Source organism: Malus sylvestris, chromosome 8, assembly GCF_916048215.2.
Source record: "Malus sylvestris chromosome 8, drMalSylv7.2, whole genome shotgun sequence".
Taxonomy (NCBI): Eukaryota; Viridiplantae; Streptophyta; class Magnoliopsida; order Rosales; family Rosaceae; genus Malus; species Malus sylvestris.
In genome coordinates, this window is record NC_062267.1 from 12,860,024 (window position 1) to 12,882,886 (window position 22,863).

The 22,863-nt window shown below is 38.1% G+C and overlaps 2 protein-coding genes across 2 annotated transcripts; both read left to right on the plus strand.

Moving 5' to 3' along the window:
• Nucleotides 1-18,848: 18,848 nt before the first annotated feature.
• On the plus strand, nucleotides 18,849-19,899 carry LOC126631372 (cysteine-rich receptor-like protein kinase 29). The gene is made up of 2 exons (XM_050301518.1): nucleotides 18,849-19,591; nucleotides 19,887-19,899. The coding sequence occupies exons 1-2, from the start codon at nucleotides 18,849-18,851 to the stop codon at nucleotides 19,897-19,899; spliced, it is 756 nt and encodes a 251-aa protein (XP_050157475.1).
• A 61-nt stretch (nucleotides 19,900-19,960) lies between these two features.
• LOC126631373 (cysteine-rich receptor-like protein kinase 10) lies at nucleotides 19,961-20,940 on the plus strand. Its single transcript, XM_050301520.1, has 4 exons — nucleotides 19,961-20,010; nucleotides 20,180-20,301; nucleotides 20,384-20,594; nucleotides 20,729-20,940. Exons 1-4 carry the CDS (start codon nucleotides 19,992-19,994, stop codon nucleotides 20,938-20,940), a joined length of 564 nt encoding a protein of 187 aa, XP_050157477.1. The 5' UTR covers nucleotides 19,961-19,991.
• Nucleotides 20,941-22,863: the final 1,923 nt, after the last annotated feature.

Genomic DNA, 22,863 nt, shown 5'->3' on the forward strand with positions numbered 1-22,863 from the left:
ACCCAACAAACCATACACATAGTGGTAGGGAAGTACTGCAGCATGATCTTCAGTACACGTTGAGTTCAAAACAATACTCAAGCCGTCGTAAATGTTGGCTAAAATCAGAATAACAAGGCTGAAAGATTCACCTGCAACCATCTTGCTAGCCACTTTGAAGGCTCCTGGACGAATAAAGTTAACGTCATCTTTGGGGAAAACAGACTTACAAAGCCAATAAGCTAAGAAAATGGCTATGTAAGATTCTTCCACATGCTCTGACGCTACGCCAAGTTCGTCAAACACTTTCAATTTGGTAGGGCTACAGCACCTAGCTGAACCAATGGCACCTAACAGATCTAAGTCTCCCTTTGGCTTGGTTATCTTGTTGCGGCAATTTTTCTTCGAAGGCTTCCTGTACTTCATAAAACCCCAATACCAAAATCGAAACCATGAAGATATATTCACGCCTAACTTACCTTAAAACTCTTGGGAAAACTTGTGATACACCTAAAACAAATAACAGTAACTCGCAGGCAATCCTCAGCTATTGCGATGAGAAAATTCCTCCACGCTAGGAACAATCTCGTCGTAAAACTTACCCTAAATCAGCAAGCCTCCTATCTTATGGAGATCCCAAAGTGAAACATCTCCCTGTGTGCCATGTGAAGTGTATTGGTCGCTGAACATCAATGCTCGAAAAATGCACGAATGATGGAATGATGCCAATCATAACTAAACAAAGATGCGTACACAGCATGATAAAGACCCACATCTTTGGATCGGCTCAAAACATCATCAAGCCACTCCCAATAAAACTCAACAAAGATGGTTTCTCCAGTGGTCGACAAGTTGTTATTCCGAGTCATAGCTCCACTACGGAAGTGATCACCAAGAAGCTTAAACGAAGCTGAAAAATTGTCACGAACATGGTGCAAAGGATTCAAGATAAGAATCCTCAACGTACATGCCTTCTTCTTCATATTTGGTCGACCAAAATCTGTCACCTCCCAAGATACTTCAGAAGAGCACGACTTGATATGCATTGAGTTGTCTTTCGTAGGAAGAACAAGCGCCTTAGGGCCAATCAACAGTGCATAAAGCTTCAACATCGTTCCCCTATCTTGCGAATTGTCTTCCTTCTCAAGAATGGTGATGGTATTGCTCTTAAAGCATTTGAAAAATACTATGACTGCAACACAACAAACAAGGCAACATAAGCATAAGAGTGGGGCGGCAAGAAGAAAAAAATTTGCTTCACTAAAGCAAAAGACATACGAGACAAACCTCGTGAGCGTTGAAGGATGACGATGACAAAGTCACAACGACGAAAAGAAATCAACCACAAAGCTTAAGCAGCACAGCAAATAGGGCAGCTACAAGACGGTTATTCAAAGCACGCTACAACAGCAAAGAAAACCAAACTGATACACAATCGCACTATGCAACCCCACAGCGATTACGCAAGCAGTTTCTTGCACTGCACGACAACGTCATCACCGAGGGAAACTACGACCAAAAGGCACTACACATGGTAACCTCGCTGCAGTCTTTTGCACAACACCACGTGATAAAAAGTGACGCACTGCAATAAACACCAAGCAGCAAAAGGCATAACTCTAAGGACCAAAAGGCACTACTCTAAGCAACAAAACCCACGGTAGTAAGCAATAGCAAGCACAGAGGCAATGCACGGCAAGGGTGGTCTGTGACAAAACATACACCCAATGTCCTATAAATAAGGGTCAATTGCTTCCTAATGCTATAAGGGAAATACATACCAAATAGCAAAAGGAAAATCAAAAGAAGGAATCACATTCGAGCTACAAGAAAGAAACATATTCCAAGCAAAAAAGGCAATGCTTATGCACACTTACGGAGCCAAGGTGGGGGCAAAGGGATTCCTTGACCCCAATATCCTTGTGGCCAAATTGAAAGGCCTAGTATTAAATTTGAGATTGAAAAATGTTTTATTGATGTGCACAATGCTACAAATGGAAGCAGCTATTATGTACATATACATACAGCACGCATGCAATAATTAAATATAAAACAAAAGGCATCCTTGCTGCCCATGATGCAGCTGCCACGCCCATGATGTGCATCCACCACGTGCAAACCCTTGCTGACCAGGATGTGGCATCCACATGCTATATTCCTATTGTCCACTTTGTACAACTTGAGTGATTTCTTTTCCTTTAACACCTAGAGCCTTTTCAATGCAGCTTGAGTGATTTGTTTTCCTTTAACACCTAGAGCCTTTTTGGTGCCGACAACCCCAAACAAGAAGAAGAAGAAGGAGATGCTGCTCCATTTGTTAGCCATCACTCCATCAGTGCCTCTTCGCCCACTACTAAATCTTCCCACCACCGTGACTACTAGTCTACTGCTACTTTCATTCACTTTTTCCACATTTTCACTATTTTAATTTTAGCCTATAAAAAAAAACATCTAATCTTAACCAATTCAATCATTTCAGCATTTTCTCAGTGATTTCCTAAATCGGACTTTTGTTTTTGGGTGCTTCATTTGTCTCCAATTCAATCTGTCAAAGGTACTTGTTGTTTCCTTTTCAGCTACTCCTTTCCTCGTTTCAGGGGGCTTCATTTGTATCCAATGCTCATTCTTTTATTTCAGCTTAATTCACAGAAATAATTCCGAAAAGAAATGTGATCTATTACTCAAAAAAGGTGTCATACTTGTTGTGGCCAGAAGGATACTATCAAAGACGAGAGCGCTTTTCTTAGGAGAGCCATCCATGACCCTTAAGGTAATGACAAACAAAACATTAAGGCAGTGTTTGAATTCGAAATTGCTTGCTTTGTGTGATTAGTAATGGAAGCTCAACTTTTGACCCCATTGTCTAAAATTCTTGGCTCTGCCACTGCTTATGCACGACAATAAAGGAAAAAAAATGTTGTTTTTTGCAACAAAAATCAATAAAGAAAAGAAAAGAAAAAAAAAAGAAAAAATGAAAGGGCTGCAAAATTTCCAAAAACATCATAGGAAAGTACCTCTCCTTGCCAAATTACAAAAGGACCCTCCAAAGCAAGGACAAGTCTTCAAGTTTCCCAAATCAAAGGGGAAAACACCTTTCTTGGCCAAAAAAAAAATGAAAAGGGAAAGGAAAAAAATGCAAATCCTACTTACCCAAAGACAAGCATTCAAGCTTTCCAAAACATTGAAGGAAATCACTAAAGTTTTCCAAAACCTTGAAGGAAATCACCTTCATTGCCAAAATTGAAGGAGACTCCTACTTAAGGAAGGAAAAAGCATTTCCCACACCCACAAGGAAAAATCCAAGCCTCAAACTACACCAAATGTATTTTGTCAAAAAAATTATGGAAAATCAATATGCACAAAAGTATGTGCCGATTTATCCATTTTCAAAATTTTCATTCAAGCTCAAGCCTTTACGGCCCTTGAATTAAATTTTCATTTTATTCAAGATCAAGCCTCTATGGCCCTTGAAGAAAATTTTCATTTCATTCAAGACCAAGCCTCAACGGCCCTTGAAGGAATGTTTCGTCCAAGAAATACGCCTCAACGACCCTTGACGAAATTCATCATTTCAATTCTAGAAATACGCCTCACAGGCCCTTGAAGAAATGTTTCGTTCAAGAAATACGACTCTACAACCCTTGAAGAAGCAAACTAATTCAAGATCAAGTCTTGACGACCCTTGAGTAAGAGCATTCACATTGTAGGACTTCAAAACACATTTCCTACATGTGACAAGCACATGCATACAATGCGCCTTGAAGTGGAGGCTCTTATAGACATGTAAATTTTGTTGCATGCAAATTATGCATCACAAAGCTCCATATGGCATATGACTCATCACAAATGGACAAGTCATCAATGACATATGGCACAAATCAAGCAAAGGAAGCTCAAACACATTCCTAAAATGGGGCAAAGGGGAAAAATCTCCTTAAAATCGACAAGGGGCCCAAATTGCTCCCAAAACCGGAAAGAAAGCTAAAGCATCTTCACAAAACAAGCAAAATTTGAAGATTGCTCACAAAATAGGCTAGAAAGCCCTATAGATTTCGACCAAGCAAAGGAAAATGGCTGAAATTAAGATACAAAACATGCCTAAATTCTCCCATGACATCAAAAGAAGTCTATAAATACAAGGTCCTAAGACATCAAAAGAATCGACAATTTCTACATTCAAGGGTGAAATTCTCACATTGAGAAGAACCTCTGCCAAATCTTTGAAGATTAATACGCTACCAAAGCTCTCTTCGAATAACGTACAACCAAAGCCAAAGCTTTCTTTCGACCAAAGCCAAAGCATTCCCTTGAAGAATCAACAAGCACTTGTGCTAATTCCTTCAAGACTTTGTTGCAAGCTCAAAACTTGTAACGACGTTCGATTTAGGATCAAGTTTTCAAGACCCTTGAATCAACGAAATCATACATCAACACTACCTTTGTCGTAGTTTTGAGGTGAAGACTATCCACGCATTGTTTCAAGCTTAAAACTTGAAGCAATCGTTCATCCAAGATGAAGTCATCATGACCTTTGGATCAACAACCTACGCATCTACATCAAATTTGAAGACTGAATTAGAGGAAAATTGTAAACAAAGATTGTAACCCCATAAATTCATCAATACAAATCTACTTTGTACACGTGTTCTCGTTTCATTCATTACAAAATTTTTGCGTTTACAAATTTGGCACGCCCAGTGGGACCTCTCTGCCACTCAACTCTATCTTGAAATCCGTAAAAAGCACAAATGGTATCAACAAAGGATCAAGCTGTTCCCGCAACCAACGCAAAGAACAAGAACATCCTTGCCGTAAGTGGTGGCACTTTGGGTGTCACAACCCGAAGCAAGGCAAGAGTTATCTCTGCCTTGCATTCCATTCTGTCGAAGGAGCAAGAGCACCTAAGGAAAGAAAGCCCGAGAAGGTATTTCGAATCTTTGACTTCCGATGACGACTCAAGCAGCAGCTCAGTCATGCAAGTCATGACTACTGGCGTGACTTCGATCGAGGAGCAGCTAGCTCAAATGAATGAAGTAATTGCAAGGCTGACAGGGACTGTGGAGGAGAAAGACTTGTAAATTGCCATACTCGTCAACCGTCTGAAGGTGCCACATAATAAGAAAGTTAACCACAACCCGAAGGTTGATTCACCAAAGAAAGAAATCGACGAAGAAATGAGCCTTTGGTAGAGAAAGTCGAAGCAAAGTTGGAGGTGGACCGAGCTACCATGCTCATGGAATCTCTCTCAATCCAACAACTGCAAGAGATTATCACAAACACCATTCAAAACTGGAACAAGCAAAGCCGACACACAGATGCACAAAGACGATGTAAAGCTGCTCAAGACAAAGGCAGTTTAACCTCTGACACAGCTTGGTGATGCTAACGTTTCAAAACCACCACAAGGTTTTGTAAAATCCCTACCAAAAGGAACAAAACCGAGCACACTTTCAACCAAGAAGACCGAAGAATGTTTCGACCCAAACACCTACAAACTCATGTCAAAGGCTGGGTATGATTTCTCCTCCCCTTCAAATCTTGGAAATAAGGTTTTAAACACCGTCAACAACAAAGAACGTGACCTCATCGAGACTCAAAAGAAGTTGAAGGAGCATGGTTATGGAGTTGACAACAACAAAGCTGGACTTGGTTTCACACCAAATACACTCATAAAGATTTCAAGCAAAGCGAAAAACGTTAGCGCTCAACACATCAGCATGAGCATTGAACAAAATCAAGAGGAGCCTAAACCCACCCCTCGAACATCAGTATTTGATAGGCTGAATCGTTCAAAACCCAGAATTTCGACACTTGATCGCATTGGTGGTCAAGACCAAACTTCCGTCTTCAAGCCGCTTAACACGCCAACACCCCAAAGCTCTGTTTTTGAAAGGTTGTCAAAACCTAAGAAACAAAGCAACATAGCTAGCTCACCTCAGCAACGGTCGGCCTTGGAAAGACTTGAAGAAACTAAACAGCCTTCTACAAAGAGGAAGACAACGCCAAAAGAAGAAAAGCTCGACGGTTTAGTAGCAAATGATGACGTTCGAAGCTCGATTCTTTCAAGGATGAAGCACCAAGCAACCTTGGAAGTTGACGCAAAAGGACATGTAAATTTTGTTGCATACAAAAGGTGCATCACAAAGCTCCACGTGGCGTATGACTGATCATAAATGGACAAGTCATCAATGACATGTGGCACAAATCAAGCAAAGGAAGAATAAAACTTCCCCAAAACTCAACAAAAGGAGGAAGAAATCCTTCAAAATCGGCAAAGGGTCCAAATTGCTCCTAAAACCGGAAAGAAAGCTAAAGCATCTTGATAACACAATATTTATACATTTATATTGCCCATATTTCCTAAGTTTTATGTTATGTTTTCTTGTGAAATTGGTTGTTTGATGTGTTTAATGCATATTTTGTAGATAATGGACCGTAGAGAAGACTTTGGAGTCTTTTGGTGATTTCAAAACTAAAAAGGATCAAAACTGAGAAGAATTGAAGTCAAGAAGTATTCCAATGATCATCAAATGTTAAATTGTTCAATCCACAATTGAATGGCTGCTGTGTGAAAATTATAACTGGAGCTGGAAGGTGCTGCGCAGAATTTTCATTTTCGTTGGGACGTCAAACATTCATCAGGACGAACTGGGTGTTGTTCACATATGCATAGAAAGCTCTAGATGTCTAGTTTCGGCATAAGTTTACAGATCATGATTTGGATGCTGCTAAGAGAAGTTATACCTGTTTGAGTACGAGAATGTCAGTTTCTATGCGGAAGTGGAGTCCAGTTTGAATCAGGAAACATGTTGGGATTCTTGTTTGGCCTGGGATTTAACAATTGTGGCAAAGCAAGGCCTAACAAAAACCTACTTATATATTCCTTAGATGTTTATTTAAGGTGAGAGGAAAGTGAAAACGAGGCAGCAACGTGGAGAAGGAAAAAGAGGAGTCACACTTCATCATACGGTTTTTGCTTATTAACCTAAGGAAGACGCCAACGCCAAGGGGTCCTTCATTGTTTTCTTTTACATATTTTCTGATTTTGTGATTATGTTGGTTGTGATTATGTTTTATTATAATTTGATGGTCGTGATGAACTAATTTCTTTATTAGGGATCCGAGCCTTCATGATAATTCTATGTCTTAGTTAACTTTATTCTTTTATCAATTCGAGGGTTTCTAGTTTCATTCATTGTGCTAAAATCATTCTTTATGTTCATGTTATTGATTAGCTACCTTTAATATGAATTTTTAGATGTATGAGACAAGGTTATAGTAGATGCCATATGCTTAGACTTGAGATAGCTCTCTTGGATGAATGAATTGTTGCTGATGTAGACGTCATGCTAAGACACTTTTTGGTTTTCTTTGTTCTTCTTGCGCTTAATGTATTTTTTATTATTGACTTAGACTAGACGCCATGGTTAAGTTGATGATTAAGAATACTTGGTTACACTCGGACGCCTAACGGATAATTATAATAAAGAGAGAACGAAACCTAGAACCTGAATTGAATTGTTCTAAGTTATCTAATGACATAGAATTGGATTGATATGGTGAAGTCGGATACCTAGTGTTTCAACCATTGCTTTCAGAAATTATTTACATAAATTCTCTTTAATTGATTGCACTTAAGATTCCTTGATCAACTTCTCTTTGGTTAATTATTTGAATTTTGTAATTTAGTTGTTGTCGTTATTTTTATTCTAGTGGGTACTACAAAATTGGATTTAGTTAGGTGACTTTACAAATCCTTGTGGGTATGATACTCGTATTTGCTTGCTATACTATCATATTGATTCGTGCACTTGCAAGAAATATAATTTGTTCATCACATCTTCACAAAACAAGCAAGATTTGAAGACTGCTCACAAAATAGGCAAGAAAGCCATATAATTCGGCCAAGCAAGGGAAAATGGCTAAAATTAAGACACAAAACATGCCTAAACTCTCCCACTGGATGAATCAAGACACAAATCAAAGCCAAATCCATCCAAAGGCAAGCTTTGAGAAGTCTATAAATACAAGGTCCCAAAACATCAAAAGGGTCGATCATTTCTACATTCAAGGCCGAAATTCTCACATTGAGAAGAATCTCTGCCAAATCTTTGAAGACTAAAACATTGCCAAAGCTCTCTTTGAAAAACATACAACCAAAGCCGAAGCTTTTTTTTCAACCAAAGTCGAAGCATTCCCTTGAAGAATCAACAAGCACTTGTGCCGATTCCTTCAAGACTTTGTTGCAAGCTCAAAACTTGTAATGACGTTCGATTCAAAATCAAGTCGTCAAGACCCTTGAATCAACGAAATCCTACATCAACACTACCTTTGCCGCAACTTTGAGGTGAAGCCTATCCACGCATTGTTTCAAGGTCAAAAAAACTTAAAGCGATCGTTCAATCGTTCGGCCAAGATCAAGTCATCGCGACCCTTAAATCAACAACCTACGTCATCTACATCAAATTTGAAAACTGAATCAGAGGAAAATATTAAACAGAGATTGTAACCCCACAAATTCATCAATACAAATCTACTTTGTACACGGGTTCTCGTTTCATTCGATACAGAATTTTCGTGTTTACAACGACAACCGCCAGTGAAACGGAGTTGTAACGAAGGAGAAATAAGCATGTAAAGTCAGGGGTAAAATGTTCATTTGGACCTCTATAAATATCAAGGCTCCAGATTTTTGGATGACCTTACCATTTTTGGCAGATAGATCCACGGCCAATCTAGGCAACCCGGATCTTTATACCCTCGATCGAGTTCCTGACCATGACTTTCCAACGCCTTTTCTACAAGCTTCATCAACAAAATTTGTCGCCGCTACCACCACTTTGTTCCTCTTTCCATGACAAACAAAGGCCAGCCAAACTTTGCCCTATTTGGCCACATTTTAGGTGGGTTAAGTTAGACAGTCTTCGGCCTTCCCGACGACGACCATGGCCTCTCCCTCCACCTATAAGCCAACTACCACCCTCAAATGGCATCTCTCGACCCCGGCAAGAAGAACCTGGGTCCAGATTAATCGTTTGAGCAACCACGACGGCGTGGTGAAGCTATACCGTTTCAGTTATCCGCGACTTTCATGGCGATTTCCACCTATCTCTGGCCAATTATGGACTTCATCGAAGGTATGAAAATTACTTCCTTCATTGTAATCTACCTCTAGTTAAATTTTGAGCCATTTTGGTGATTGTTGAAAATTCCGGCAAGGTAGGATTGTCGAAAGTCATATGCAACAGTGCATGGCGATGGCGAGTAGGCCAGTGATACGACTTTATCTTCCTCGACTAATTTCGATGCTTTGAATCCAATTTTGATATCCATTTGATGCAATTTTTTTGTTTGAGCCTAGTTTTGTAAATGGCCGCCACATAACCGTTGTAATAAACAAAGATTTCGACCATTGGATTGTCACGAAATTATAGTATGCTGGTGTGTGTATCACTTGAGGACCTTAGAAATTTACAAATAAAAAATCTGATGTGCGACTTCCAAATATTTGGGTAGGGTTGTTGACCCTATATCTGCCCAAGTTGACCAAGGGCTGACTTTTGGTCAACATCCTCTAAATCATTCTTAAATTCTTGTTAGCATTACTAGGGCCCTATAGAGCTAAGTGGACCTACTTTGTTTAATGGACCATCTTGGGGATGTGCATCTCGGTTTGTGTGCATGTTGCACCTTACCAAGATCCAAGTGTTTATTGGACTCATAGGTGAGATAAATGATATGTGTGATCGTTAGTGTGAAGATATAAGCTGGAAATCATATTAGAATTATCTAGTAGAACTTGTATATGTGTGTGACTAGAAGTTTATTTGTCATATGTAATTGATAGTGTACACACTCACAATGTAAATCATGTGTCTTGATGTGTGATGTAAGATGTTTGACGCATGTTGCATGATATGTGATGACGTGTCTACCATGTAGCAGTGTGGTACATGGATGGCTTCGTCTGGTTAGTCTGCGTTGGGGGCCATGCACATTTTAAGGTGACTTGTTTTAGTTAATCTACATTGATAGGTTATTTCCCAAATTAGGTTCTGTTAAGTGGTCCAGAACCATGTTCAGCTGAGGTTCCGTTGAGTGGTTCGGATATTCTGCCTCATCTCGATTCTGTTGAGTGGTTTGGGATCATATTATGTTAGGATTCTGTTTAGTGGTCTAGAATCCCTTTTCCTAATTTGGTTACATTAAGTCGGCTGGAACCATGTTCCACTGGGGTTCCATTGAATGGTCTAGATACCTTGCTACGTCTCAGTTCTATTGAGAGGTCTGGAATCATATTATGTTCAAATTTCATTTAGTAGTCTAGAATCTCTTTCCTAATTCGGTTTCGTTGAGTGGTTGGAACCACGTTCCCGTAGGGTTCCGTTAAGTTGTATACATGCCCTGCTTCGTCTCGATTCCGTTGAGTGGTCTAAAATCCTTTCGCGTGTTGGTTCCATTAAGTTGGTCAGAAACTTGTCAGAAACTTGGTTCTTTTGGATCGGTCTAGAATGTAGAAACATATGAGTTGTAAGCTAAGGCCGAACTATGTCACTCTAGCCCTAGTTTTCAGCATGTTTGTGAACGGAAGACTTGAGAATCTTGTGAATCGATTAAGAAAGAACAATGGATGTTTGTGTGTTTACTTTGGGATTTCTAGCTAGTTTATTTATAATTTTTTAAAGTATGGTTTTATAAATTATTTAGATCTAATTGGTTAATCAATGTGGTTAAAGATTAATGTTGTGCATTGTTGGTTTATGGGAATATTATATGTTGTTGAGTGTGGTTTGTTATGGATAATATTGTGATCTATGTGGATGACGAAATGACAATTTTAGTTGTCATATGCTTTCGTTATATAGTATGGAATGTAGTGAGTCATGCTCATTGAGTTTCTTTCAGGGATTTTGGAACTTTATGTTCCCGTTAATGCCTTAAGAAATGTCAAATTTTATCAATTGTGATCTACGAATGGTTGATCTCGTCTTTTGGAACATGAAGGTTAGATGCAACCATGAAATAAAAAAGAAAAGTTACTACGCCATTGAATTTTTTATTTGTTTTGGTCATGTCTCGGAGGTGAGGCATGATAAATGAATAGGTACGTGGTGACATCATGTGTCGGTCCTGAACGTGTATTGGGATAAGGCTGTGACAAAGCTAGCTAGGATGAGGTTTGCAATTGGATTGAGATGATAGTTAACAATACATTTGCATACACACTAGCTACTGATATCTTGTTAAGTGAAGACATCGAACAATGTTCTGTTGATGAGTGTCAACATTCAACAAATTGGTCAAACAGGAAAGAAGCAATTCGAGTCCATTCACTTAGGAAACATAAGTTGTTTTGGTCTGCACGCCTCCACATCTAAAGGCCGTTAGATACAAGTGGATTTTCGTAAGGAATCATAATGAGAAAAATGAAATAATGTGATAGAAGGCACTTCTTGTGCCACAAGTCTTCTCTCAATGCCCTGAGGTTGATTACGAGGATACATATTCTCCCAAAGGGACATTATGACATTCCACTACCTTATCAATTTGATAGCTTCTGAAAAACTGAATATGCATTTTATGGACGTGGTAACCAGTATCTCTATAGGGATCTTGATACGAAAAATATTTATGAAAGTTCATGAAGGACTTACACTCATTGTATCAAATACTTATAGACCACAAAACACCCTATCAATTAGGTTGAGGCGCTCAATCTAAGGATTGAAACAATCTAAGAGGATGTGGTATAACCGTATGAGTGAGTATTCGATTAGTCAGGTATATGTGAATAATGATTTATGACCATGCTTGTTTATTAATATTCTAGATTTGTGATATTTGCAGTTTAAGTTGATAGCATGAATTTCATTAGGATTTCTGAAGAGTTTCAAAAACCTGCCGCGAACCTGAAGTCAAAATTTGAGATGAAAGTTCTTGGAAAAACTCAATATTGTCTCATCTTAGAGATCGAGCATTTGTTCAGATGGTATTCTGGTTCATCAATCGAACTACACTAGAAGCTGTTGCGTCGTTATAATGAAGATAAAATGAAGCCTTTGAGTACTCCTATAGTCGTTTGTATGCTAGATGCAAAACGAGATCATTTCCGTCCTAAAAATGATGAAGAATTGGTTTTGGAGCCTGAAGTTCCATACCTTAGTGCATTTGGCACTTTATTTTACTTAGCTCAATGTATTTGACAATATATCTGCTTCACTGTTAATCCTTTAGCAAGATATAGCAACACGCCTACATGTAGATATTGGATTGGTGTTGAAGACATCCTTCGTTATCTCAAGGGTACTTCAGATTTGGTTTATTCTACCCATATGCATCCTCAAAAGGAGCCACCACCCTTGAACCTCGAGTTGATTCATGCCTTGTTGGTTATGCTAATGTAGGCTACTTATCTGACCCACACAATACACGTTCTCAAATAGGTTATGTCTTTACCATTAGAAACACCGCAATATGTTAGAGGTCAACCAAGAAAACCTTAGTTGCGACTTTTTTTAACCATGCCAAATTTTTCGCACTACATGAAGCCCTGCGTGATTGCTTATAGTTGAGAGTTGTTGTTGAGCATGTTCGAATCACCTGTGGACTTTCTTCCATCATTGATGTCCCTACAACTATTTATGAAGATAACACAGCTTGTATTGATCTTTTTAGGAAATTATACATCAAAGGAGACAACACCAAGCATATTGCGCATAGTTTTTTTTTCTCACATTAGTAGCAAAAGCATTAGATGATTGAAATTAAGCAAGTAGTTCCCAGGATAACATAGCCGACCTCTTTAGAAGTATACTTGGGGAGAGTATCAGAAGTATACTCACTTAACTTTCATGTACTCTTTTTCCCTACGATTAGGAGCATTTTTTCCACTGGGTTTTTGCTACCCAACTAGGTTTTAACGAGGCACCCATCATGTGCTGGTCATACCTTTATGCGTTCTACTTGCATCTTGAAGAAGTTTTGTGTTGACTTGATGCAAGTTCTCATGTTTTACCTTTTATGCATTTCTTTCTTTGTTTGACGACTCACATTCACTCATTGTGCCAACTAGAGGACACAACTTCACCAACTGCTTCTACATCATCTATGAAGATCTGATGCAACAACTAGTTAAGTATTTACACACTCAAGGGAGAGTGTTGTGAAATAAATTTTAGTACAAATGTGTGTGTGTGTGTGTGTGTGTGTAAATCATCGGTACAATTAGTTTACTTTTTATGCTACTAATTTTTTCATATTATGATTTGTATTACTTAGAAAACATGTTTCACTTACTCATGGTTTACTATAAATAAATTACCGTTTGGTATGTGGGATAGGACGGAACGCACTCGTCCCGCTTTTGGTGCGCCAAATTATCTGGGACGCGCTGTCCCATGGAACAAATTTTAGTCATTTTTTCATTCCACCTTCCCCCCTAAAATGACTTGTTCCAACCCATGGTACACAAAATTATAATTTTTTGGACAACAATACCCCTCATCTTTTTTCATTAATTTCACTGTCTACCCTCCCTCTCTCTCCCTTAGCTCCCTCATTTCTACCCTCCCTCTCTCATGTAGCCTCCTCCTCGACCACAAACCCAGCAACCCAACTATGGCTAACCCAATCCCAGCAAACCCGTATAAACCCAAACCCATATTCCTCCCGCTGCCTCCTTCCTCCCTACTAGTCCAACGATGAGACCATCACCAGAGACGCCCATGACTCACATAGCAAGCACCTACAGGCCTCTTCCGATGACGACAAAAAGAGCAAATAGGAGACCAAGGCTGTCGTTTACAATGTCAAAGCTCCTCCACCGCCGCTTGCTCGGTCCCTCTACGCTCCATCTTCTTCTCCAGTGCCATCACCACACCCAGGCCGTCACCATAAGCTTAGGGAGGACAACAACGACATTGCAGGGAGGACGATGACGACACTATAGAAATTGATTGAAATAATTTGCAAATCCGACGATCCAACGAAGCCTCTGTAAATTGAAAAAAAAAATAATTTGGGATTTTTCTATGTTTTATTTGAAGAGAAAGAAATTAAAAGAAGAGAAATATGGGTTTGAATTGAAGAGAAAGTGTGGGTTTGATTTACTGAGTTTGATTTTTACTAGGATCAATATGGGCATGCGAAGAACAAGAAGCATATGGAAGAAGAGAAAGTAGAGAGACAGGGGGGGGGAGAGAGAGAGAGAGAGAGTCAAATAAAAAAGTGTGTATAATAATAATAAACTATTAATCCTTGTGGAGGATACTATGTAATTGACTCTAGCCTTTGGTTGAGACTGCTTTTGGTCTCTTCTTGAATGAATACAATTCTATGGATTCGATTAAAAAAAATAAAATGAATTAATAAAATGACAAAAACGTATTGATATTCGCTAGTATAAAAAATATATCATAGATAAGCATATATGAGTTCAAATATATGAACAACCAAAAAACAGCCTCGTCCCATCCCATCGCATAAACATGGCACCAAACAACAGACGGAACAAGGATAAGTTAGTTATTTAATCTTTTGGTTCCATTCGCCATGCGCTTACCAAACGCAGAATGGAACAACTGTCCCATTCCATCATGCGCATACCAAACATAGCACGGAATCCTCGTTCCGTCCCGTCTGCATACCAAACGGTACCTACGGGCACAAGGAAAATATACATCACTACGATTCCTCAATTCTCTCTCTTCTTTGCCATAACCCCTCAGAATAGGCCACAACAATTTCTAAGTAGTTGTACCTTTTTTTTCTTGAGGTGAAGGTATAAGTTAAATAAATTTACTTTGGATTTACAAAAGATAAAAAATAATGCTAAATTTATTGTATTTTTAATATTATATTTGTATCACCTCTTAATATAAAGGTTGTCAACACATGTGAATTCTATTTTTATGATAAATGTAGTACGAATGTCACAATTGTAATATTTTCAAAATAAAAAAAATCAGCAAAATCACGTTACGACATGTGAGTGCTCCACGTGTGTATGAGCATGGATGTGAATTTGTCACTTGCTGCCACATGTGTTTCTTTTAACTACGATGATAAATTAAGTTTATGTCTTATTATTCCTTAACAGTGTGTTTGCGAACTTTTTCACTGTGTGTGACGTTTTACCACATAAAATAAATCTGTGTTCTATGTTTTTTATAATTGTTATTCTTCACTGCATTTTAATTCTACTGACTACACCAATATAGCAATTTCAACGCGCAAGGAACATGGATAGTTTCAACTAATTAAAATAATCAGAATTTAACCCCTCCCAATGACATTTAATTAGCATGTATGCAGTTAACAATCACATTATTCTTTTTACTGAAAATTTGATATTAACCCTTGAAACTATATTTTCCTCTACTAAAGCTCATCTTTTTTTGTTTTTTTTTTTAATAAAGCCCATTGACTAGCCTTCAACTAAACAAATTCTTTAATTAAGTTTGACTTTTTAAAATGTGTATTTTTCGAATGCCTAAACTACCCCTATTAATACTTGGATGCGATTTTTGGATCATTTACTTGTTTTATCCATTTAATTAATTTTATATATTTTACAAAATAATTCATGCCATTCATTGTATATTCAATGTATTAACTTTCAAATTGTTATAACGTGTCAATTGAAAAATAATAATATTAATTTCATAATTTTGTGCATTAAATATATAAGTTACTTTACCTACAAACACAAGAATAAACCTAAAATAGCTTCAGCTAATACTCCAATCCCTAATACACAAAACAAAAGCGATATGTTCCGTGCAATTTTTACCTACAAAATAGCCTAATTTACCTATTCCATCAAACCAAAATTTAAAGGGTCTAATTTACTTCCAAAATGGTCTAATTTACCTACTCCATCAAACCAAAATTTAAAGGGTCTAATTTACCTACTTGATTTATGTGCATTAGATTAAAAGTTTATTTAATTGCCTACAAGCACAAACCCACAACATTGGAACATTATCTAATATCACTATTTTTTTTTCTGGAATAGGTAAATTAATTTAAATGTAGGTAAATTAGTATAATATTTTATAAGTAGGTAAATTAATTTAAATGTAGGTAAATTAGTATTGTGACAGCCCGTTCCGGAAAATAATTTCCGTTGACGTGAAATTACTAGTTTACCCTTGGACGTTAAGTTGTGTGGTGTATGACTTGTATTTAAGTTGGATTTAATTATGATTTCCTAAGTTTTTGGAACCACTTAGGAACTAAGAAAGACTAAATTTTGATTGGTTGGAGAGATTTGGTCCACACACTACACCTCACTTTCTCTCTCTCACTCTCGTGCCCTCTCTCTCTCAGACTCACACTCTCCCTCTCTTCCTCTCTTGTACGGACACAACCAGAAACCCTTGTAAACGTGACAGATCAAAGACGAAAAATGGTACCATTGTGTTCCTAAGGCCCTCACAAGTTCAAAGGTACCAATTACAGGTAAGAATATCTTCGATTTCACGTCAAACCACAAAACCCGATTTGGGGTACTATTCATGCTCACGTAAAATGTTGATTTTTAGGGAATTTAAAGGACATAGGGAGCTTAAGGAGGGAGCTCAGAGTACTTCGTTTGAAGAAATTGGACATCAGAATCGTAAGAACGACGAGTTTTAAGGTTTACCGGATTATCGAAGCTTTTTCTGGCAGGATTCCGGTGGTTTCAGAGCTCGAATCAGGTATGGTTTTGTTCGTCGTTGTGAGATCTTTAAAATGGTTCAAGTTTCATAAATTTTGGGTTAAAAATGAAGAAGATATAAGGAAATGAAAATTTCCTAGTTTCCGACGACGGCGACGGTCGCCGGAGCTGAAGGTAGAAGACGAGAGGATATTCCGTTAAGTTTAACGGAATATTCTAACGGCGTTAGGTCACGCCTTGAAGTTTTGTTAAGGAATAAACGAAATATTCCGGAATATACCTGACGGCGTCAGTTGATGTGTCTGGCACATGGCCACGCATGGGGGGGCGCGTCTGGCCGTGCCTTGGCCGGCAAGTGGGAGCTAGGAAAAATATTCTAAAAATTTGGGGATGATCCTGAGGTTGTGTAGGTCCCTGTGGTATATTTATATACCCAAATTGAGCAATATATGAGAAGTTATTACCTATTGTTGGTTATGTGCGTTAAATAACGTTTATTCGGTTATTACGCCTATAGGTGAGACCTATTCTCAAGACGTGCGTAATCAATCGAGGCTCGGGGGCTATGACCCATCGACATATCTGTGAGTGGACAGTTATTTTTAGTATATATATATATATATGCACTTGACGTTTTTCCCAGAAAACGTGTTTAAAGGAAATGTGATTTAAATGCCATGCTATGCCAATGCCTATATTTTATTTTAGTATATGCATTATCATACTTATGCATATTGTCGCATGGTGCTGTGGAGGCCTAGGTAAACTCAGGTGCGTTATGTTTTGATTATGTGAATTGTCAATGATGTGATATATGATTGAATAATGTTGAGCTCATAAAACTGCACCTAGGGTGATTATGGTTTAGCCAGAGATATGATACAGACTTGTTTATTATGTCACCTCCCACACTATATGCTTATATTGGATCCAATTTAGGTGCACAGTCTTGTCGTACATACCTTATTTATGGTTCTGACTCGTAGGTGACTAGCGATTTATCGCCTGACTATTATGTGAGATGAGTATTAAGCATAATTATATTACACCCAATCTTGTCGTACAAACATTTTTAGTGGTTTAGACTTAAGTGCAGTATATTGCCGTATAGGTCATTGTAGTGACTCTGGCTAGATTGACTTAGAGCTATGAATTCAGCCGTACAGACTACCATAGGGGTTCCGGCTAACATATCATATCTCTATGAATACCTGATTTGCTTACTCTATTATATCGTGGCATGGCATTCATATGTTTATGATTATGTGAAGCATGATTGAAATGATATAATTACAGATATATATTTATGTATATTCTTATTTATTAATTCTGGGAAAAATTATACTTGTTTTACGGTGAGGGGTTAGTATATTCAAAGGAAAATAAGGTTTTCATGTAAATGTGTTTTACTGACGCACTCAACTTTGTTTTTTTTTCACCCCTCCAGGTTTTAGTTAGCAGAGTTTGGTGGCCACAGGGAATTCAATGGTGTTCTGACAAATCCCGAAAAAGTAGGATTCACCCTTTGGTGTTGTATCTTAGTAATTGTCCTACTTGACTGCAACTATACTTTCTTATTGCTCTGAAAGTGTATTTATACACTTAAACCCTCACTAGTATCCTTTCTTAGTTGGGATTGTTAGTCGCTTGGTTTTAAATTGTTAGTATTTCTCTTACTTTTTATTGCTTCCGCTTTGCGCTCATGGCTACGTCACTCTCACGTGACAGCTAGCACGTCTCAACTCCGGTCAGGGTGTGTTAAGTATAATATTTGTATGTAGGTAATTACATGATTCAAAATGCAGGTAAATTAGTAGAATATTTTATAAGGAGGTAAATTAATTTGTATGTAGGTAATTACATGATTCAAACAATATTATTTTTTCCGTACAAGATATGTCTTTTCTTTTTTAATTTGGTATATTAATTTATATATGTTGCTAATATTTATGATACAAGAAAGGTAAAATATCCATATGGATTTAATTGCTCATCATAATTAGGATGAGTAATAATATTTATTGACCAAATTAGGATTTTGTGGCATAAGTTGTAAATGTATTGTAATAGTTGGTCATATATTTGTCTACATGGTAGAATATTTGAAATTTGGGCTTTATTTGAATGTTTAAATTTAGGTGGGTTTTTATTTAAAAAAATAGGAGTTTCAAGAGCCTATATCTAAAGAACCCTTCTTTTTATTTTTGCCATGGTTTCATCGAGATTAATCAGATTATTCTTCCTTTGTACACAAATTTTGTTACTCATCATCAACGTTAATTTCACTCAAGCCCTGCTTGGACCTCGTGATGTTCCAATATTCCACTGTTCTAACAACAAAGGTAACTACACCACTGGCAGCACCTATCAAACAAACCTCAATGGCCTCCTCTTTGACTTACACTCTTACAATAACGGCTATGGCTTTTTCAATTCCTCCTGTGGCGAAAACATTGACAGAGTTTTTGCAATCATGCTCTGTCGAGGACTAATTAAAGAGGACATTTGCAGTAAGTGCCTTACTGATGTTGCAAACTATCTAAGGGAACATTGTACTAATCAGAAGGAGGCAACTGGATGGCAGAACGATTGTATGTTACGCTACTCAAACCGCTCCATTTACGGCATGATGGAAACTAATCCAGATTTATACCTGAAAGATGTTGAAACTTTATCTGTATCGACAGGCTTGGATGCGTTCAGTCAGGAGAGCTCTCACTTACTGAATCGACTAGGACAAAAAGCAGCAACGGGTGGTGATCTTCGTAAATTTGCAACAGGAAACGCAAGCCTTCCAAGTTCTGATATACCAATCTATGGACTTGTTCAGTGCACCCCAGAATTATCCGAGCAAAGTTGTATTGATTGCTTAAATTATACTTTCGGAATGTTTGGATCATGTTGTAGCGTATCAGTTCGTGTGAGAATTGTGAAACCAAGCTGTGGCTCAAGGTATGAAATTTACCCCTTTTTTAACGATACAACTGAGACACCACCGGCCAATACTGCGAGTCCAGGAGGTATTACATCTTGACATCATTTTTCTATCCCACCGTATTCTGAGTAATATGTCTGATTCTTTCCTTCGGATTGTAGCACCAACTAGAAACAAATTAATTTGTAATTTGGTTCTCAAAGTTTAATAAATTATCATTCATTACACCTAGTCGTAGAAAAGATTTAGCTAATTGAAAGGCCCATATATAATCTGATATGATCAGAGAAGCTATATTTCTGATTTTTGCAGGAAAGAAGAGTAATACTTCTCAGACTGTCATCATTACGGTTGTCACGGTTGTTATTTCCCTGCTACTAATTATATCGATCTGCATTTATTCTGAGAGTGAAGAAGATGAAGGGAAAACTTGGAGGTAAGTTTAGATCAGTTAATTTTTACTTCCCTTGAAACAGAATGACCTCATGGAACACCTACTATTGATATAACCGTAGACTCAAACATATATGTATCCTTTTAATTAAATATGCATGCAATGGCCTTATTTAGTTTTTGGTTTCATATTGCATCTCTCTCATGTAAAGAAGCAGATGAAATTCTTGATACAGAAGCCTTGCAGTTCGACCTTGGCTCCATAAGAACGGCTACAAATAACTTTTCTGAAGCAAATAAGCTTGGAAGAGGTGGATTTGGTGCTGTTTACAGGGTAACGAATCTTATCCCCATTGATGTCAGTTAAGTGATTATTGTGAGAAATAAGTTAACATTCAGATGGCGGTTGAATGCAGGGTAGGTTTTTGAACCAAGAAGATATAGCGGTTAAAAGGCTTTCTAAAGATTCTGCACAAGGAGATATAGAATTTAAAAATGAGGTCACGTTAGTAGCCAAATTTCAACATCGCAATTTAGTTAGGCTCCTTGGTTTCTGCTTGGAAGGAAACGAAAGGCTTCTTATCTATGAGTTTGTCCCGAATGCAAGCCTCGATCATTTCATATTTGGTAGGGTTGGGAACTTGGATTTCTGGTTTTATGTTGAAAAGTTCTTCAATGTATACATGCTTTCCAAAAAGAGTACACTGCAACAAAAGTCATTAACAATCATTACAAAATAGTCTACTTGCTTGAATATGCAGATCCAACCAGGCGCACACATTTGGACTGGGATAGTCGCTACAAGATCATATTTGGAATTGGGAGAGGACTCCTTTACCTTCATGAAGATTCTCATCTTAAAATAATTCATCGTGATTTGAATGCAAGTAATATTTTGTTAGATGTAGAAATGCAACCCAAGATTGCAGATTTTGGCATGGCAAGACTGTTTGATCTTGATCAAACAAGGTGATACCAAAGTTATTTGTAGCCGTTCTTATGGAGCCAAGGTCGAACTGCAAGGCTTCTGTATCAAGAATTTCATCTGCTTCTTTACATGAGAGAGATGCAATATGAAACCAAAAACTAAATAAGGCCATTGCATGCATATTTAATTAAAAGGATACATATATGTTTGAGTCTACGGTTATATCAATAGTAGGTGTTCCATGAGGTCATTCTGTTTCAAGGGAAGTAAAAATTAACTGATCTAAACTTACCTCCAAGTTTTCCCTTCATCTTCTTCACTCTCAGAATAAATGCAGATCGATATAATTAGTAGCAGGGAAATAACAACCGTGACAACCGTAATGATGACAGTCTGAGAAGTATTACTCTTCTTTCCTGCAAAAATCAGAAATATAGCTTCTCTGATCATATCAGATTATATATGGGCCTTTCAATTAGCTAAATCTTTTCTACGACTAGGTATAACATGGCTCACTGACCTTTTCAATAGGATTTTGAAAACGAAGAAGATGCCGAATGAGTGGCGAATGAGCACTTTGGTGCCTATCTACAAGAATAAGGGCGATGTACAAAATTGCATGAACTATAGGGGAATTAAGCTAATGAGTCATACAATGAAGCTCTGGGAAAGAGTCATTGAGCATAGATTGAGGCAAGAGACACGGGTTTCGGACAACCAATTCGGGTTCATGCCAGGGCGCTCAACCATGGAGGCAATCTATCTCTTACGAAGATTGATGGAAAGATATAGAGATGGGAAAAAGGATTTACACATGGTCTTTATAGATTTGGAAAAAGCGTATGATAGGGTCCCAAGAGACATTCTTTGGAGGATTTTAGAGAAGAAAGGAGTACGAGTAGCATATATCCAAGCTATACAGGATATGTATGAAGGAGCAAAGACTGCCGTAAGAACTCATGAAGGACAAACCGAAAGCTTTCCCCTAACTGTAGGATTACATCAAGGCTCATCCTTAAGTCCTTACCTTTTTGCGTTGGTAATGGATGAGTTAACAGGACATATTCAAGGTGATATTCCTTGGTGTATGCTTTTCGCAGACGATATAGTGTTGATAGATGAAACTCAGGAAGGGGTAAATGCAAAGCTTAACCTTTGGAGAGAAGTGTTGGAATCTAAAGGTCTTCGCCTAAGCCGATCAAAGACAGAATATATGGAGTGCAAGTTCAGTGCAAATGGAGGCCAAAACGAGTTAGGGGTGAGGATCGGAGATCAAGAAATACCAAAGAGCGACCGTTTTCGTTACCTAGGATCTATCTTGCAAAAGAACGGAGAATTAGATGGAGATCTCAACCATAGAATACAAGCTGGATGGATGAAGTGGAAGAGTGCATCCGGCGTGTTGTGTGACCGCCGTATGCCACTGAAGCTCAAGGGAAAATTTTATAGGACGGCAATAAGGTCGGCGATGCTGTATGGCACAGAATGTTGGGCGGTGAAGCATCAACATGTACACAAAATGAGTGTAGCGGAGATGAGGATGCTTCGTTGGATGTGTGGGCACACGAGAAAGGATAAGATTAGGAATGAGGATATCCGGGGTAAAGTAGGAGTAGCCGAAATTGAAGGAAAGATGAGAGAAAATCGGTTACGGTGGTTTGGACATGTGCAAAGAAGGCCTACTGACGCTCCGATTAGAAGATGCGACTATGGGACAGAGGTTCAGGGCCGAAGGGGCAGAGGAAGACCTAGGAAAACTTTGGAAGAGACCCTAAGAAAAGACTTAGAGTACTTGGATCTAACGGAGGACATGACACAGGACAGAACACAATGGCGTTCTAAGATTCATATAGCCGATCCCACTCAGTGACTTGGATTTTCCAAGTCTCCAACCGAGAAGTTTTCCTCACTCGGGAAATTAAGGGAACACTACCTCAACCTATATGCTCCACTCACAAAGCTTCAACA

Bases quoted from the DNA above. Each gene is read 5' to 3' on its own strand.
- LOC126631372 (XM_050301518.1), top strand. From the start codon at position 18,849: ATGGTTTCATCGAGATTAATCAGATTATTCTTCCTTTGTACACAAATT.
- LOC126631373 (XM_050301520.1), top strand. The intron at 20,302-20,383 runs GTAACGAATCTT...GGTTGAATGCAG, and splicing joins GATTTGGTGCTGTTTACAGG to GGTAGGTTTTTGAACCAAGA. The intron at 20,595-20,728 runs GTAGGGTTGGGA...TTGAATATGCAG, and splicing joins CCTCGATCATTTCATATTTG to ATCCAACCAGGCGCACACAT.